At 35.9% G+C, this 19,495-nt stretch overlaps 1 protein-coding gene across 1 annotated transcript in view; it reads right to left on the reverse strand.

The window, feature by feature from the left end:
• The window catches only part of LOC123869135 (chaoptin), a 78,281-nt gene that overhangs the window by 11,010 nt on the left and 47,776 nt on the right, over positions 1-19,495 (reverse strand). The window contains exons 2-4 of the mRNA XM_045911881.1: positions 14,327-14,584; positions 11,940-12,203; positions 9,822-9,921 (exon numbers count right to left, since the gene is read on the reverse strand). Of these exons, the coding sequence (XP_045767837.1) occupies positions 9,822-9,921; positions 11,940-12,203; positions 14,327-14,584 (622 nt within the window). The remainder of the gene's footprint in view (positions 1-9,821; positions 9,922-11,939; positions 12,204-14,326; positions 14,585-19,495) is intronic.

The raw sequence follows: 19,495 nt of genomic DNA on the forward strand, positions 1-19,495 counted from the left end.
CTTTGTTAATTGACCGATTTCGTTCAAAATCGATATTTAGAGCTCCCTGGGATCACAAAATAAGAAACTGTTACCAAAATTTAAAAAAGTCGACGCCATTTTGAAATTCTTTGTTAATTGACTGATTTCGTTCAAAATCGATATTTAGAGCTCCCTGGGATCACGAAATAAGAAACTGTTACCAAAATTTAAAAAAGTCGACGCCATTTTGAAATGCTTTGTTAATTGACCGATTTCGTTCAAAATCGATATTTAGAGCTCCCTGGGATCACAAAATAAGAAACTGTTACCAAAATTTAAAAAAGTCGACGCCATTTTGAAATTCTTTGTTAATTGACCGATTTCGTTCAAAATCGATATTTAGAGCTCCCTGGGATCACAAAATAGGAAACTGTAACCAAAATTTAAAAAAGTTGGCACCATTTATAATTCTTTCTAAATTGACTGATTTCGTTCAAAATCGATATTTAGATCTATTGATCGATATTTAAACTAGGCAATCACAACAAAAACAAACTTTACCATCTTGTTGAACAAATAACTATTGTTAATTAAATTGTATCCTCACAGTCGCGCACTGGCGCTTGTTGTAACTGGACGCGTATATTGTGCGATCGCTAAACCGGTTTCACAGCGTCGCTGCACTCATGCGTATTTGCGCGGTGAACAGTGTGCCTGATAGTGAGTAGGGTGACAATGAATAATAATGACCCGGATGAGTCCGACGAATCGGAGTGTTCATTGGAGTTGAGTGCGGCAGGATGTTCAATGAACGTAGAGGAGAACGTGGATATGACAGGAACCAATACTGATAAAAGACCGTACAAAAGAAATCGAGAGGGGGATAAAGAAGAAATGTGGACGACTGTGGGAAGGAAAGGTAAACGTTTTGCTCGAGCCGAAGCAGGCGAACCAATACCAGAGGACAGATACGAAATATGCATGACAGGGTCTGAACAACTTCCAAAACAGTTCAAATTGGCAAAATTATTGCAAACTGCGAAGATTCAGCATGTGACTCGGATCAAATATATAAACTCATACAAAGTTCTAATACAATTTAATAATGAGGACAGTGCAGAGGAGTTTATTAACTCAAAAACATTTCAAGAAATGGGATATAAGATGTATAAAACTATGGAAATGACACACACATATGGAGTAATAAAAGACATAGATTTGGAGTATACGGATGAAGAAATTTTAGAAAGTCTTAGTTGTAACATTCAAATACTTGGAATAAAAAGATTAAAACGCAGAAATAGATCTGATGGAAAATGGGAAATTTGCGAAAAAATGAGAATATGTTTCAAAGGATCCAGTTTACCGCCTCACGTTAAAATTTTTGATACCATAGCAGAAGTGTCCCCATACATGTATCCTGTGACACAGTGCTCACGTTGCTGGAGATTCGGCCATTCTACCAAAATCTGTCCTTCTTATAAAATCGTTTGCCCAAAATGTGGAGATAACCATCCAAACTGTACGAAAACCACATTCAAATGTAACAATTGCGGAGGAAAACACATGGCCATGGCCAGAATTTGTCCAATACGGTGTAAAGAGAAACGGATCCGAGAACTGATGATTGAGTTTGGTGTTTCATATAAAAAAGCGATCACTTTATATGTTCCTCCAAGTCCCCCACCAAAACCGGAGCCTGTATTTACTGAAGAAGACTTTCCGAAGCCTAACAAAGAATATCAAGATGAATCAGGTCAATCCGACCCTTCTGCGGGAAAAAAATCTTATGCTGAAGCAACCAAGAAAACAGGTTCAAAGGAAAAAAAGAAGAAGAAAAAAGAACAAAGAAGTGTTTTTGAAGACATTAACTGGGATGAAGAGTCTGAGACAAGTGAAAGAATGGAAACAAGTGAACAGGAAGAGGAACATTCTAATCAAGGGGAAACAACCGAGAAGAAAGAAGATACTACTTGGAAAGCATTGCTCAAAAAATTGAAAGAGAAAATTCTTGAAAAAAATCTGACATGGGAGGAAAAAATAAAAACTTGCTGGAAGATTTTATACAGTGGGATTGTATCTATGGTTGTAAAATATCTCTCAGATTGGCCGGGTTTTAAGCTCTTCAACCTTAATGGCCCCTAGCAACACTAAGCATTCTTTAAATGTGATCCAGTGGAACGCGCAAAGCCTCCACCCCAAACTGACGGAATTCGATTTATTGCTAAATCAGGAAAAAATTCATGTTGCTATTATAAGTGAAACTTGGCTTAGCTTAGAAAAAAATCTCCACATTAGCGGCTATAATATTTTTAGGTCTGATCGCACTGATGGTTTTGGAGGAGTAGCTATTTTGACACATAGGTCACTAAAAGTTCAGCAACAATATTGTACCATTTCTAATACAAGTATAGAAATACTAGCTATCAAAATTTTTAACTGTGAAGAGGTCGAGAATGTAGTGTCCATATATTGCCCACCGTCGATCAATACAACTCTTCAAGATTGGGATGAAATTTTTTCAAAATTTACACACAAAACAATTATTGCAGGAGATTTTAATGGGCACCATAGTAACTGGTCAAGCAAAACAGATACTAGGGGTAATCAGATATTTGACTCGACATTAGAACATAACTTTGTATCTCTTAACGATGGAAATTATACACGTATTAAGCTTGTGAACGGGTCAACCCAGAGAACATCCCCCGATATATCATTCGTATCGGAGGATATTGCAATCAAATTTAATTGGAAGGTACTTAGCGAAAATCTTGGAAGTGACCACCTAATTGTGAAAATGAAATTAGACATAATAAATCAATCATCTCACATCAAAAAATATAGAAATTTTAAAAAAGCTGATTGGACAACTTATAAAAATACTATAGAACAAAAACTTGCTGATTTCCATCTTCCTTTAGATAATCAAAATGCTTACGATGATTTTATAAATATTATAAACTTGGCAGCGGAAGTGGCTATTCCTTACAGTGTGATCCCAGAGAACCCATTACGATCTGAAAAATTTAAGCCAAAACCATATTGGACACCACTTATCTCACGGTCAATAGCACAGAGAAGAATGGCCTTAGCGACATTCAGAAGAAACCCAACTCCAGAGAATTTACGTAACCTACAAGAAAAAATCAGGTCTTCTCAACGAGCGATTAGAAATGGTAAATTTAAATCGTGGCAACGTTTTTGTGATAGTATAGATGAAGTATCTACCACTAACGAAATGTGGATGCGTATGAAGTGGTTCAAAGGATATAAAACAATGACGCCCACCATTGACAGTGAGACATCCAATAATTTATTATGCTCCTTGGCTCCAGACTTTGTAGTTCCAGACATGCCAATATTTAAATCTAATAACCCTAAATTAAGGTCACCAATTTCGGCACATGAATTACATAACAGTTTAAAACGCTCAGACACAGCGCCGGGGGTAGATTTAATCTCATATTCTATGATATTCAATTTACCAGACGCAGGGAAAAAGATACTTGTTAGTCTTTACAATCGCTTCTTGACTCAAAGTTTTGTACCAATACAATGGAGAAAAGTTAAAATTGTTCCTGTGCCGAAACCTGGTCGTGATAATAGATCAGCAGCTAGCTGGCTTTAGACCTATTGCATTAATATCTTGTGTCTGCAAAATTTTGCATACCATTCTTACTCGTAGATTAGATTGGTTTTTAGAAAAAAATGATCATTTCTCTCAGGAGACTATAGGATTTAGAAGATCTCGGTCAAGTTATGACATTTTAGTTAGATTGATAACTCGCATTCAAATAGGTTTTACGAAGGGAATCCCTACAGCAGGTTGCTTTGTTGATATTGACAATGCTTATAATAATGTTAATGTAACCAGTTTGTTGAATATAGTAGATAACCACGGGGTAGGTTCAATTATATGTAAATACTTGTGGGAATATTTACGAGAAAGGGAATTGAATATTTATTTAAGTAATGACTTAAAAGTTTGCCGTACTACTGCTTTAGGACTAGCACAAGGTGACCCGCTGTCCCCATTATTATTTAACCTAGCTACCAGTAAAATTTGCCTATCCATACAAAATGTATACATCTCTCAATATGCTGACGATTTTGTCATTTATAGTTCTAACAAGAATGTTGACCTAGCGATAAATAATATACAATCAGTGTTAAATTACTTCTCTAAATTTATAGAAGAACTTGGCCTCAACATCTCTCATAAAAAAACAAAACTGTGTATTTTTAGCAAGGGCAAACGAAGATCTGAACTTAATGTAAATTTAGTCAGTCATGATCATGATATTCAACAAGTTGACAGTGTCAAATATCTGGGAATGTGGCTTGACAGGAGTTTAAAATGGGGTAGACATATAAACGAGACAAGAGATAAAACGCTCAAATTCTTAAATATTTTCAAAGTTTTAGCTGGCAGTAAATGGGGGGTTCATCCGAAACACCTTAGGCGGCTGTTTATATCAGTTATACGAAGTAGACTTGATTATGGAAGTTTTTTATACGATAATAGTATTAATAGTCATTTGAGCAAACTAGAAAAAGTACAGAATCAGGCTATGCGAGTCATTGGAGGCTTCATCAAGTCCACACCAATCCATGTCATGCAGAGTGAATTATGTCTTCAGCCTTTACCTATCCGCCGAAAATATTTGGCGGGTAAGTTCTGGCTGAAGTCTAGATCTTTTGAAGATAACATCACTATAGAAGTTTTAAAGTCACTTAATGACATGTGTAATAATGTATATTGGAGAAACAAAAAACTACCGTTGCTAATCATAGTCCATGAAAAGTTAAAACAACATTCTATCAAATCCACTAAAAAACTTCAAATTCATTGTCTCCCTACATGGATTGGTAGTTTCGATTTGTCAAAGACTATCACTACGACTATAGAGGGATTAAATAGGCCCAAAAGAAAATTTAATAGATGGAACATGATCAATTATTGTGAAAAACTTCTTTACGATAGATATAATTCATTTTATAAATTGTATACTGATGGCTCTAAAGATGTGGCAGGTTCAGGAGCGGCGATCTTTGACCCTCAGGCAGAAATCAGCATGAAATTCAAAATTGAATCGAATATCAATATTATGCACACTGAGCTGATTGCAATATCTGAATGCCTGTCTTATATATTGTCACTTGAGGGTGATAAGTTTGTGATTTTATCAGACTCAAAGAGCGCCCTTCTACATTTGGCTCGGCTAACCTCGAATATTCGAGGATACCCGATAGCCTATGACATCTTAGACTCCATATATGCAAAATTAACAACAATAATAAAACTGTCATAATTCAATGGTTACCCTCCCACGTAGGAATCATGGGCAACGAGGAAGCAGACACGGCAGCCAAACGCGCCATCAGCGATGGTATACCCTATGACTGTATACCACTACCAAATGAAATTTTGATAAAATTTAAACAGGAATGTGTAGTAGAATGGCAAGAATATTTTGACGAAAGGTCTCGGGTTAAAGGCATATGGTATAAAACAATAGTGTGTCAGCTCCCTCGATGTCCATGGTTCGCAGAGTCCAAGTTTAAAAGGGCAGAGATTATAACTCTGTTAAGACTTCGGTCCGGGCACATCCCATCAAATAAATTCAAATTTATGGTGAAAAGGTCGTCCACACAAAATTGTATTGAATGTGGAAACACACAAGTGGACGACGTTTTTCACCTTTTGATGGAATGTGCACGGAACGGGTCGAAGCGGCCGCGCGTCCTTAAAAACAACTACAGCGTGGGTATGTGCAATACCATATTAGCTGCCCCGCTGGCCAAGGACGTGCGGTCGCTTCTTAAAATGTGTTAATATTGTTGTAATATATATATGATTTGTGTTTTTTTTTTTTTTTGATTGTTATGTTTTATGTACGCACTATAATTGTTAATTGTAGAACCTACGGGGGTGACATAGTCTTCTTAGACTAAAACCCCACCAAAAAAAAAAAAGAAAAAAAAAAAAAAAAAAAAATTGTATCCTCCAGTGCCAACCCTACCAAAATAGTTATAAAATTTGCTCGCTTCTTAGAAGCTTTGCCTCTGTTTGCTACTCTGTGGTATAACACCATGTTAGTAAATCTTAGTATATTTTTAACCGACTTTAAAAAAAGGAAGAGGTTCTGAATTCGTCGGTATCTTTTTTTTTATGTATGTTCCCCGATTACTCAAAGATGCCTGGACTGATTTGGATTTTTTTTTTTGTTTGATAGGGTATACTTTGCAAGTGGTCCCATATAAATTTGGTAAAGATCTGATGAATATCTTTGAAGATGGAGAACATAACTCCTCAATGGATAAGAGCAAATTCAATTTTTTTTTAATGTATGTTCACCGATTGCTCAAAGACGCCTGGACCGATTTGGAAATTATTTTTTTTTGAAAAGCTAGGTATACTTTGCAGGTGGTCCCATATAAATTTGATGAAGATCTGATGAATATCTTCCGAGATGGAGAACGGAACTCCTCAATGGATAAGAGCAAATTGCTCGCGATCAGTGTAATTGCTTAGTAAACAGTAGGGTTTTAACTGGGTATGGCATATTATAGTACAGTGGGGCCACTAAAAGTTGTGAAATAAAAAATTTTCAAAAGAAAAATAAAACCGACTTCAAAAACCACAATAACTTAAATTATTTTTTACTTTTTAGTGTTTGTGATTTTGAAATCGGTTTTATTTTTCTTTTGAATTTTTTTTATATTTATTCTGGTATTCTTCTTTCTTGGATATGGATCCCTCTTGGGTATCCCCATTTCTCTCTGTCTTTGGTACTATCAAGCTAATTTTCTCTCGCGATTTGCACAATAGCATTAGACCAACGCGTCTTCGGTCTACCTACCTGTCCTTCTTTCATCTGTAAAAATCGATACAATATGACCATTTGCATTGCAGTTTTAGGGCATGTCTCAAGGTGTCTGTAGGCTTTGTCTTTTTTCTTATGTCTTCAATTCTCACTTTGAATATTTTTTGCTTAATTTATGCAACTTGCCATCGCCCTTTAGCAAGTTACTATTTCTTTTTATATTCTTTGTCTGGACCCATGTTTGGCTGGCATAGGTAAGGCATGGCAGGATGCATGTATCTATAACGGATCTTTTAAGATGTACTGGGTAAGCTCCTTTCATTCTTTCCTTTTGTGCCCAGTAAAACAAGCATACTCGGGCTACTTTGAGAACCCATTAGCAGCTAACAGCAAGGCCTGGACTCCAATTTTTATATGTGGAAGCTGTATTTCCTCGTTGCGTTTATGAGCAAATAAGAATAGTTAACTATTTTTACTAAAAAAAAATTTATTATTTGGCGCGAACCATCTAAACACCATGATGATTATTATTTCTGCGTTGTGAATATTACCAGAAGAAACAGCAAAAAAATTGTTCCAAGCGGCTCTATTGTAACTTGCAGTCTGCAATTTGAACGATTCTGACTTCTGGTGATAAATCTGTACCTCAGCCCCAACCCAGTACCTCTAATCTACCATTTCAAGAACTTTCAGAAGGTAGTGACGATGTAGTGACTTTTTTACATCTCAACTTAGACCATTCAATCAAAATTATTTGGATCACTTAATGAGAGATCTTAGATTGTCTAAAAAGCATCAGAACATGTGGCTTCTCGGCTCAAAGGAACAAATCTGATAACATCAGACACTTGTGTTACGGTATATTATTCTCACTACTCTTAACACATTCAGTAGCTGATGTTGCACTTCCAGCGACTTGGATGCAACAAGGGCGTTAAGTTTCATTTTCGCTGTAGTCATTTGGACTGTTTTCCAGAAAATTTAGGTAACTTTCAAACTAAGATAACTATACCAAAGGGGATAATATCATATGAAAGGGCTCTATTATACATTCTAAAACAGGTTTTATTTATTATTATTATGTAAAAGAGTTTTTGATTTATCGCGCAAAATGTAGAAAAAAATATACAATAAGTCAAAAACTGAAAATCTGACTTTTTTTTTTAAATTCCAAGCCGAAAATATACTTAAGAATTTATTAATAGGAATCGAGAGTTTATGCACTAGATAGAGTTCGTTCATTCACTGAAATTTCCAGTTCATTTACTGGCAATTTATCCTTTTGTTAAATAAAATAATTTATAATAATTAATACCACGCATTTTATTTGATTTTTTGATATACTGTGTACAGATACACAAAAAATAAAAATTATATATAGAACAATTCTCATATATCTTAATTTTAGGTGAAAGTCAGGGTAATCCTTATTCGTTCATGTACTGGATCTTTTACCCTCCTACGTCAAAATACTAAAAGTCCGCGTAAATTTCGCAGATTGAAATGTCTGCTTGATTAATTGTCAATAGAGGGTCATGACATGTCAAAATTGCTAGTTTGAAGGTGAAATCGTCTAAGTCATTCGAGATGGTTTTCCTCTTAAGAACAAGTATAGGTCGGAACTCCTATTTGGGCATCAAACGGAGCAGGGGCGACGCTTGCAACGTTTACACACAAGCATCTTGAATGGCAGTGGCAGTGGCGTCCAGACATTAGTATATTATTATGGTTTAATATGCTCTCTTGCTGGTTAGCCCACACGCTACATGCACAACGCGCTCCAGGCCTTAGCCTTATGCTGGGATTTAAAGGGCTTACTTTAACTTTGCTTAGATTTAAGACGCAATTAAAACGAGGCAGATTCATGTGACAGATATAAATCTGTCTCATTTTATATATGTACTAGGTCTGAGCAAGAGCAAGATATAGAGTGGGACACACATGGGCGGTCAAATAATAATCGCCCCAAGTTGAAGCTGTGTGCAATTCTGTATGATATTGATAAATCGGTTTAATTCTGGTCAATTATTTTAATCGAAAAAAAATTAATCTTTTTATGTAAGTTGGCTACACCTCTATGATCTTAATTGACGAATAGACAAAAATCTTCATAAGTCCTATTGAGTTTTTATCTGTTTTATTATTTTGTTCTTAAAAAATAAAGTATATTCATATTCATTATTAAACTCGATCAAACATAAAATACTCCCCAAAATACTTACAATAATGAGGCATTGTTATGTTAGTCAAAGATGAGTAAACAACAGGTAAAATGAGCACCTATATTTAGAACTTTTTCTAAACATTTTCGAAGGTAAAGAAAAAAACTCACACAAGCTTCTAAAATAAAAGCCTACAAGTTGGACAACTTTTTGAAACTTGTCAATAGCTTTTGCCGCTATACTACCAAGAACAGGTAAAAACATGTCCATTAGTCTGAGAGCCGTTCAGCACATTTTCCAGGTAGAAACAAATCACAATAATTATAAAAACGAAAGTTAGTACGTGTGTGTGTGTGTGTGTGTGTGTGTGTGTGTGTGTGTGTGTGTGTGTGTGTGTGTGTGTGTGTGTGTGTGTGTGTGTGTATGTTTGTTACTTTTTTACGCAAAAACGAGATAGATGGCATTAACTCTGGATAAACACGTAAGCTACTTTTTATCCCGGAAAATCAAAGAGTTCCCACGGAATTTTTTAAAACTTAAATCCACGTGGATAAAGTAAAAATACGGTAAATACATAAAACATTTGCATTATATGCTTAATTGAAGAAAACTTGAAGTTGGAGAGGTCCTTTATAAAATCAGTTTTGCTACTTTAAATTAGATATTTGTCTATTTAAAAAACCGACGAATGTAATGATAATCTTGTCATATGTCTCTCTTATTCAAATGGGAAACAAACAATTAATACGTCCCATAAGTCTCCGTCCCAAACATTTCCGAAGGTTAGCTTGAAAACTTTTGTATAAGCAGATACAAAAATGTTACAGCCGTTTCTTAGACTATTCCCATCCACTTTTTCCTTACTTACCTATTCTGTTTTCCCTCAGCGAGAGAACTTTTAATGACTGCGGCCCATTGAGCGAGGAGGACGGCACGGAATTCATATTGTTACGGTCCAGGCGTAATACCTGAAAGTAGTTTTATTTTTAAATTTTATACTAATTTTTTGTCATTTCTGAATTATGTCGGAACTTGAAATTATTTCAAAAATGAGAGCATATTGAAGAGAAGTATTTTAAAGAACGCAAGTATCGGTCCTAATATTTTTAATCGAGAGAAGCTTTTGTATGGAATGGAAATCCTTCGTCATACCAGTCCTTTACGGAAGGTATTGCGAATTTAACAAAATTTAGATTGGCCCAATATTTTATACGTAGACTATACCTTGAACCTTATATATGTACATATAAAGTATATGGTATGAAATAAAAATGCTCCTAAAATACAGATTCTCCATTAATATGATCTCCTATATTATTTATTTATTTTAACTTAAACCAGTGTTAAAAGTGACCCAAATAATTACAGGCCAATTTCAATTTTGCCAACACTGAGCAAGATATTTGAGAAAATCATGCTCAACCAACTGCTTCAGCATTTCAATTTTAATAAGCTACTCCATTCTGAACAGTATGGCTTCACTAAAGGTCGATCAACAACCGACGCGGCCGCAATGCTGTTAAAGCATATATTCAATGCGTGGGAGGGGTCACAGAATGCCATTGGTATTTTCTGTGATTTATCCAAGGCATTTGATTGCGTTGAGCACGAGACTCTTTTAGTTAAATTGAGCCACTATGGAATCAAAGACACTGCGCTTGGTCTCATTGCGTCCTATCTTAGTGATCGTATTCAAACAGTATGTGTGAATGATGTGAAGTCATCCGGATCAGCCTCACTAATGGGTGTTCCTCAAGGCTCTATTCTAGGTCCTTTCATGTTCTTAGTATACATAAACGATTTACCATATGTAGTCCAAAATATTTGCGATATCGTACTATTTGCTGACGATACGTCTTTGATTTTTAAAGTCGATAGAAATAAGGACAATTTTGACGATATAAATGGTGCCATATCTCAGGTAACTCACTGGTTTACTGTAAATAATCTACTTTTAAATGCAAAAAAAACTAAGTGTATTGAATTCGCACTGCCCAATACCAAGAACACAAGTAACATTAATTTAAGGATAAATAATGATATTTTGAAAATAGAAGAGACTACTACATTTTTGGGGATAACCTTAGATGCGAAGCTGCAATGGGGCACCCATATATCAACTCTTGCTGGCAAACTAAGCTCTGCTGCTTACGCGGTTAGAAAGATTCGACAATTAACTGACGTGGAGACCGCAAAGATAGTATATTTTGCTTATTTTCATAGTATTATGTCTTATGGAATTTTAATATGGGGTAGAGCGGCAGATATTGGGAGAATTTTTGTATTACAAAAAAGGGCAATACGCGCAATTTATAACTTAAAACCACGCGATTCACTTCGAGAAAAATTTAAGGAAATAGGTATCCTTACCGTAGCCTCTCAATATATTTACAACAACATAATTTTTGTAAGACAAAATATTCTTAGTTACAAGAGGGTTGGCGATCTACACAACAGGCTGACTAGACACCGTAACAGGCTTGCGACTCCTACGCTCCGTCTCAGGAAGGTCCAAAAGTCATTTGTGGGAATGGGTATAATCTTCTATAACAAAATTCCTCAGTCAATTTTGGACTTGCCTTTACACAGGTTCAAAAAATCTATTAAAAATATGCTCTTGAGAAAAGCATATTATACTATCGAAGATTATGTAAATGATAAAAAAGCGTGGATTTGAACTTCGATTCGCTCCAGCAATGCGCAGGACTTCAATTGCTTTTATACATGGCATAATATTGTATATCAAATCTTTGAAAAGAGCAACCGCCGAGTTTCTTGCTGGTTCTTCTCGGTAGGAAAGGCATTCCGAACCAGTGGTAGATGCTTTTGACGATTCGAAAGAACTTGTAAAAGTCTAATTGAATAAAAACATTTTGAATTTGAATTTGAATTTGAACAAATACGAAGCATTACACAAATATAATATCTAATTATCCTTTAAATTACATAGAACTAAAAATTAGTAATAATTTGAAATAAAAAATACCTTTAAAACATCACATCCAATCAGAAGTCCTTCTTCCAAACCTCTTATACTGTTCCCACTTAAATCCAGCTCCTCCAAAACAGGCAGGTTATGGAACTCGGCGGTAGAAAATATTGGGTTCAGGTTATCACCTAGGAGGTTATCAGCTAGAACCAACTTGGTGATATTTCCTCGAATGCCCGCTAGAAGGCGGTCGGGCAGTCTGCGCAGGCTATTATGAGAAAAGTCTAGCTCTTTCAGTGGTAGGCCGTACGATGAAAAAATCTGGAATAGAGAGGTCCATATTAAATTTCTATAAATTATTCAATCATTGACTTTTCCTCTCGTTCATAAGCAAAAGAAAACTTTCTACCGTTTTAGTTTTCCCTTGACTGTCTGGTCGACAGTCTAAGTTTAATCAATATACGAGTAGCTTGTAGACTTCTCTTATTGTAATGATTCTGTAGTCAGATGATGTAGTCTAAGAAGAAAGCTGCCTAACTTGGAAGAGACATCTTATTATACCCAATGATACCCCTTATCGATTTCCATGGTACCGGCTTTGTCGATCGGCCGAAGTCTCCGACCAGACCAGAAATATTGTACCAGGTCATTTTACCGAGAGGTACCAAGAAGAAACCAAGGTCCTCTTATTTCCTCTTTTAGTCGGCTATCCAGGATACAACTTGCGAGACAGGAGGGGAAAAATGTAAAATATTAGCCCCAGATTCTTGTAAACAATAAATCAAAGAGATGCATCGAGAGCGTTGCCCGACTGCGGTTATCAGATCATGAACGATCGCGTGATATGACATCGCAGGTAGAAATCAGATCAGTGTTTCAATGGATATTTCTCAATTACCGCCGGCATTCTTGGAAACTTCACATTTGCTTTTATTTCTCTTAAACACGTTCTCGGGCAGATTGCGTAAAAATATTAATTTGCAGTGGCACAAAATAAATTATGCAACTCAGCTTTTTGCCTTAATTTATGTTCGTAAAGAATGCAAGAAATATCAACCATATGATAAATGTGAAAGTGTGTTTGTTGGTTTATCAACGAATTAATGTGAATGTTTGCATTGGTGTAGCTATTAAAAATCTCCAAGTTTACTAAACTAAACTATGAACTTAATACGTTCATAGTGACAAGAGCTTCTTTTTATCGCGGCCTAACATATTAATCAATCCCACAAGATTTGCAGACGAAGTCACGAGCACCATATATTACTTAAATATGCCACGTCATAGAGCTTTGTAAAAATATATACAGCTATGACGTACATTCATACGTTCGCAAAGAACATACCTACGTCATAGCCGTACCTTATTTGGGAAATTTAATTTCAAGAAATGTTTTATGAATTTATTCATACTTCCGGCAAGAAAAAGTTGCTGAGGCGCATAATTAATTTCATTAAAGGTATTAATTACTTCCATAGAAAACATTTCGGGGTCTTCGCTGCTCCATAATAATTATATTTTGTCAAAATCAACGCGTAACAGGGATATGCTGGGTCTCTAAAATGTAGTATAATACTCGAAGGCAACGATTTGTTGTTATACTAATAAAGAAAACGTGGACGCAGCGTCGAGTATTGCTATGACAGTAAAGAATGTAAGTCAAAGTGGCTTGCTATCCAGCATATCACTGACCGAACGCCACGTGGGAAATCTCCACCAAACACGACTATAGAAATTCATCAATATGAGCCCTTTCGACTTGGACATTGACACACATACGCCAAAAAATCTAAATAATAAGAGTAATTTTTATTGTTTCAGAAAATAAAGAATAAGGTAAACAAAAGCTACGCTGAAAAACCGCCGCCGTTAGATGCCCTAATTAGACGAATATCGACGAAACACGTAAAGACCGACGCAGAGCTGATTAGAGCGGTCCTTCTATTTCGTGGCAAGTGGCGAAGGACAGGCTTGAGTAGCAGCTTCTAGTATCGAAAACTTGAGCTCCTAAGTCAGGAAATAAGTACTTAACTAACCTGTGTTCACAAAAACTGTTGCCCAGCCCACCGCTGACTGAATGCCACAATAGGAGCTCCATAAGGTAGAGCGAGAGGCAGAGCCAAGATACGCAGTTCCAGAGCCCTGTCGATATAACTGATCTGAAAATGCCTTGTTGGATGCATCATAGCATTGACGACGCTTGGAAAGAACTACAAGTCTTCGAAAGAGCCGATTGGCACGATGTGGTGCAAGTTAGTTAGGTTTGATTACAGCTTCTAGTATCGAAGGCTAGGTTACTCTTTGAGTTTCAAAGTCAGCAAGTAAGTAACTAACCTGTATTGCAGACTTCTGTAGGTATGATTTCAGCTTATACTGTCGAAGGCGAGTTCTCTTTGAGTTTGATACTCTTTGAGTTTCTAAATTCTGAGTCATGAGTAGCTAACCTGTGTTGGTAAAGACTGTTGCCCGGCCCACCGCTGACTGAATGCCTCAATAGGAGCTCCATAAGGCAGGGCTGGGAAATCTCCAGCAAACACCACTCGATCGCAGTTCATCAAGATACGCAGTTGCAAAGCCCGATCGACTTTCACTTTGCATCGACACGGGTAGCGAAGGTCGTCGTTGAGCTCGGAACAGGGCACCCATGGCTGCTGGCCCAAGGCATATGGCATGAAGAGCAGCAGGAGTATCCACATTATGCCCTGGAAAGAATGAAAGGATTTTGTAAGAAAATAGAAAACTAATGCTTTGTTACACAAAACGGTCTATTAGTAAAATTTTACAATATTACCATACCAACCATTAGTTGAATTAATTTTTTGATAATGAATAGTTCTCCATTTAAGAGAAGGTACAGTACGTCCTACTGGTACCTTATTAGAGTCAAATATAATATAAAAATTATAATGATGAGTTATAATATGCGTACGAGTACAAACCCACAAACCAAATAAAATTGGTATGCATACTTTTATGCATACCAATTTAGAATGAATTAGAATAGATACCTATAATAACATTAAACTCCACTCACAAGAGAGAAAAGCATTGCTGTAAGTATACATTGAGCTAGGAATCAGCTTAGCTTATTACTACAAAAATAGAGTAATTTCTGTGGGATAATATTTTATACGTAAAAAATTCAAAAATATTTGTCGTTTACGCCTTGTGAGTTGTAACGTCATTAATCGCTATCCATACAGCGTATCATTAATAATTAATTATTATGTTAAAAATAAACAAAAATCATGATGTTTTTAATTAAGTATTTTCTTTAATAAAGAATTATAGTCCTATAAACTACCGCAATACAAAACATCACATCATTTTATTACTTCAGTCCATGATCCAATAATTGTAGTAGGTTCTTAAAATTAACATGTTGTTTTTGCATTAATCAACACTTCGAGCACTAATGTTATTCGCGATGTACTTATGGGAATGCGACCTTGAAGTTTTCGGCCAACGTGCCCAATGCCTATAAAAAAGTTTTTACTTCAGCAAAAGTTAACGTTATTGACAATAATATCCAAGATTAGATCGTCACTGTGCAAAAAGACCGCCGAAGCCTACGATCAAAGCAAATAACTGGAATAAGTCGGCGTCGGTGAGCAATTTGTCCCCTTATTGCTTCGATTTGCTCCATTATCACGGGGACATCTCAATCCTGAGCTGTAATCCTATCGTTTCTACCTGAATTTTCTGTTCCTTTAGATTTATCGTTTAAATTACCTAATTGCTTTAAGGTTGAAACAAACAAAATCCCCATCATCATGATCAACCCATCGCTGGCACACTACAGTGTACGGGTCTCCGCTCAGAATGGGAAGGGTTTTGGCCATAGTCTACCACGTTGGCCAAGCGCAGATTGACAGACTTCACACCCTTCACACCTTTGGAAACACTCAGGCATGCAGGTTTCCTCACGATGATTTCCTTCCCAGTTAAAACAAGTAATATTTAATTGCTTCAGTTAGAAAAGTTAGAGCTGCGTGGCCGGAATCGAACCTAATTACTGGAAAGAACGCTTGGAAGCCGCGCCACTATACAGTCGCGCGCTATCAATGTCATCTACAGCAGTTTGACGTACTTCGTACAGTTCCTAGTAAGACAAAACAAACACGCTTACGGGCGTTTAACTTATAACACCCCTTTGTTTGAGTAAGGGGTTATAAAAAAAACAATGTTGTGCGATGCACCTAAAGGTCGGATCGCATTATAGCGGCTTGATGGCACCCATTGCATCACAACTGCAGAAAAGCATGCTGCTCGCATCATTTCTTGGCCCATTCACATGTCAAACGTAGAAAATATATGAACGATAAAAGCCCTTGAAGCGCTCTGTGATAAAGCCACCAAATTATACGATCTACAAAACTTGTATATTTCTATATCTATTATTCTGGAATGTACGATAAAAGTAGGTAAGTAATTAAGTATATTAATTAATTAAGTAATACACAAGTATTTTTATATCTTTATTCATTCATTTATTGGCATAAAAACATATTTTGCTATTGCTTATAAACATTTAATTTTACAATTAATTTATTTCTTTGCGGATTGTGAGTTTGTGTGTGTGAGTGAGACTTTCGACTGGTATCCCCAAAACTTGTTTTCTCTTGATTAGGGTAAGAAAGATGCCCTTTACGTAAATTTTAATTGGATTTTTTTCCCGAAATGTCACAAACTTTTAAAATGCCAAGTTTAATTTCATTTAGTATTAAAAAAGTTTTAGTTGAATAATGTTCTTTGGATTTTGTTTCAATTCCTAATTGCTCTTTGTTGACTTAAAATGTTGAACTAAGTTATAAGTAATAATGTTAAGTTCCAACGAAGTAAATAATGTTTTTTCTTTGACTTCTTATTTCTTTTTGTGTTTAAAGCTGATTCCTTTGAGAATTGGTATTATATTTATATTGATAAGAAATAATAAACACAGACAGTTTGATTTTGTCTGAGATAAACCTAGTGGATATTCTGAGTATACCTACTGTGTGCTGTGTGAAGATTGATATAATAGTTTATATCAGTATTATTATAATTATATGTATGGGTGTGAAGCTATAATAGGTATTATTCAAATCTGTAAATCGTCCTTTTGTAAGAGTTTACGTTTAATAGTTATTCGTAAAATCTGGTGTCCTAGTATTTTTGCCGGCTAAGGCAAAGCCAAAGGAAAGGTAGCGCAGACTATTGGGCCGATTTTGATGAATGAGGTGTCAATCGATTCGTTGTTATGATCCGGGTGACATAGGCTACATTGTATATGATAAATTCAACCTGACGGATGTTACATCCAAAAAGTGGGGATCTCCAAAAATTTTGTTTGCTAATTAAGTGTAAAGTTCAGAATTTCCGTTTCAAAATTAATATTTTTCTTTCCAAACAAAATTAAAACTAGAATAATGCACATAACTTTTAACAGGACTCATAAAAATTAATAAATTAAAAGTTTCAAACAGCGTTCCACTGCACCTATAAATTTCGAAATTTATTAAATTTTCTAGTACTTACTGCGCTACCAAGTCGGCACTTAAAAGTTATAACACGGGTAAAGTAAACAAGATGTATTTTATTACTTCGCCGTGAAATACTTAAATACGGTATTCCACCCACGTTGTATATTTTTGAACAAAATAAATTGCACTATTTTCAAAGGGTCCTTAAAAATGCAGTTCACAGAGTGCTTGAAATAAGTTAAAAATCAACTACCACTACATCCCATCTTCTAATAACGAAAGATACCTGATAGCTAATGTGATAATGTAGGTAAACGATAATCAGAATCATAAAAATTGCCAAAATCATTCAGCTTCACCTACGCTTCGCTTCACTCATTCAGGACCCCCTTTGCGTCAACAACTTAGTTAACTTTCTTATAGTCTCTACGTAGAGTCTACGGGTTAGATACTATGCAAGAAGTCACAAGATTGAAGTAAGAAGGTACCTAGTTAAAAAGATAGGAGAAGGGACCGCGTTTCGATTTTGCAATAGGTAAATATATGGTACATTTTTCATTGTTACCCGCACGTTGCTTAAGTTTTGTTAAGAAACACCTCGTTCACGCTTCATCAGTAACAAGGTAGACAATTGAGGTTTAGCTCAGACAAACAAACGCGCTACGGCAGCGGAGCGCGACGTCCAACACAGTTGTCCTAGAAATAGTTATTCAAGGAACAGTGGGAAGCCGCTTGGAGCTAGCGTAGTAGAAGCTGCGTTGTTTCCGTCACGCTTCTCGGTGTGACATGCATCATACACTTTTTTAACCCCCGACCCAAAAAGAGGGGTGTTATAAGTGTGACGTGTGTTTTTGCGTATCTGTGTATCTGTCTGTGGCATCGTAGCTCCTAAACTAATGAACCTAGTGTAACCTAACCTTTTGTAGTACCTAAATAATTAGGTACTACAAAATACTAAAAAGATGAAATCATCAGACTTTTCATACTTCGTATCACGTGTGCAAATACAAATAAAGATTAATATTTGAATTTGTATAGGCACGTTACCTACATACATTCTGCCTATTGTAATCTATACTAATAAATAAAATTGAAGTGTCTGTCTGTAATTTCGAAATAATTACCTCATATTAAGCTCATAGGGTTATTTGATCGATACCATAACTGAATCACCCGGTTTTAAAATTTTTGTCTGTCTGTCTGTCTGTCTGTCTTTCTGTCTGTCTGTCTTTCTGTCTGTCTGTCTGCTTGAAAAGGCTAATCTTTGGAACGGCTGAACCGATTTTGACGGGATTTTCACAGACAAATAGAGGATTCACCAGGGCGTAACATAGGCTACTTTTTTAACCGACTTTTAAAAAGGGAGTTGTGTTTTTCTACCTATGTACATCGAAATCTCCAAGATTTCTGAACCGATTTGCGTCATTTCTTTTTTAATCGATAGAGGAACTTTGCGACATTGTTTCATAAAAAAATTGGTTTCCAACTCCTCAATCCTAATGCTGCAGGGGATCTGACCAATCCACGCGGGCGAAGCTGCGGGCATCAGCTAGTAACTAATATACGATCAACTTTAATACGCAAGATAGAACCACGTGTTGGAGTTAATTACATAGAGAAAAGTCTTCTAAAGAATATGACAACAGAGCTTTGAAATTTCAACCAAGTACATGAAACTGAGGTGTGCTAAAACACTCAGTTCCAGTATGCTTTACCCTCTACCACTGAAATGTTCACTACAAACGTAAGTAAATATGTTATTTACGAAACAAACGAAAGCAAACTTAATTTTACGTCCTCGTACCACGTAAAACCTGAGGAGGACTTAAAATTTCCTCGACAGTGCTTTAGTCTGCGAAAATAGAAAAGCTTATTTTGCCCCGACTGTAATAGCAAGCTGTATTACCTTCAAATAAAATTTACGGGATGCGTTCTAAGAAAATGCGAATTTTCATTCTAAAAAAGCCTTTCTTATTTCAGTGTAGTACTCCTTCAGAAAGTAGGAATACAGGTTTGACATTAGAATAACTCAAAATTTAAAAATCGATTTTGAATAAAATATTGTAATAAATATAATAAGTTTTGAGTTTGAGTTTTAATTCCTAGACTTTCATTCTCAACGCAACGAGATGCATTTGAGATTTTAAAGCC

The sequence above is a fragment of the Maniola jurtina genome, chromosome 10 (genome assembly GCF_905333055.1).
Source record: "Maniola jurtina chromosome 10, ilManJurt1.1, whole genome shotgun sequence".
Lineage (NCBI taxonomy): Eukaryota > Metazoa > Arthropoda > Insecta > Lepidoptera > Nymphalidae > Maniola > Maniola jurtina.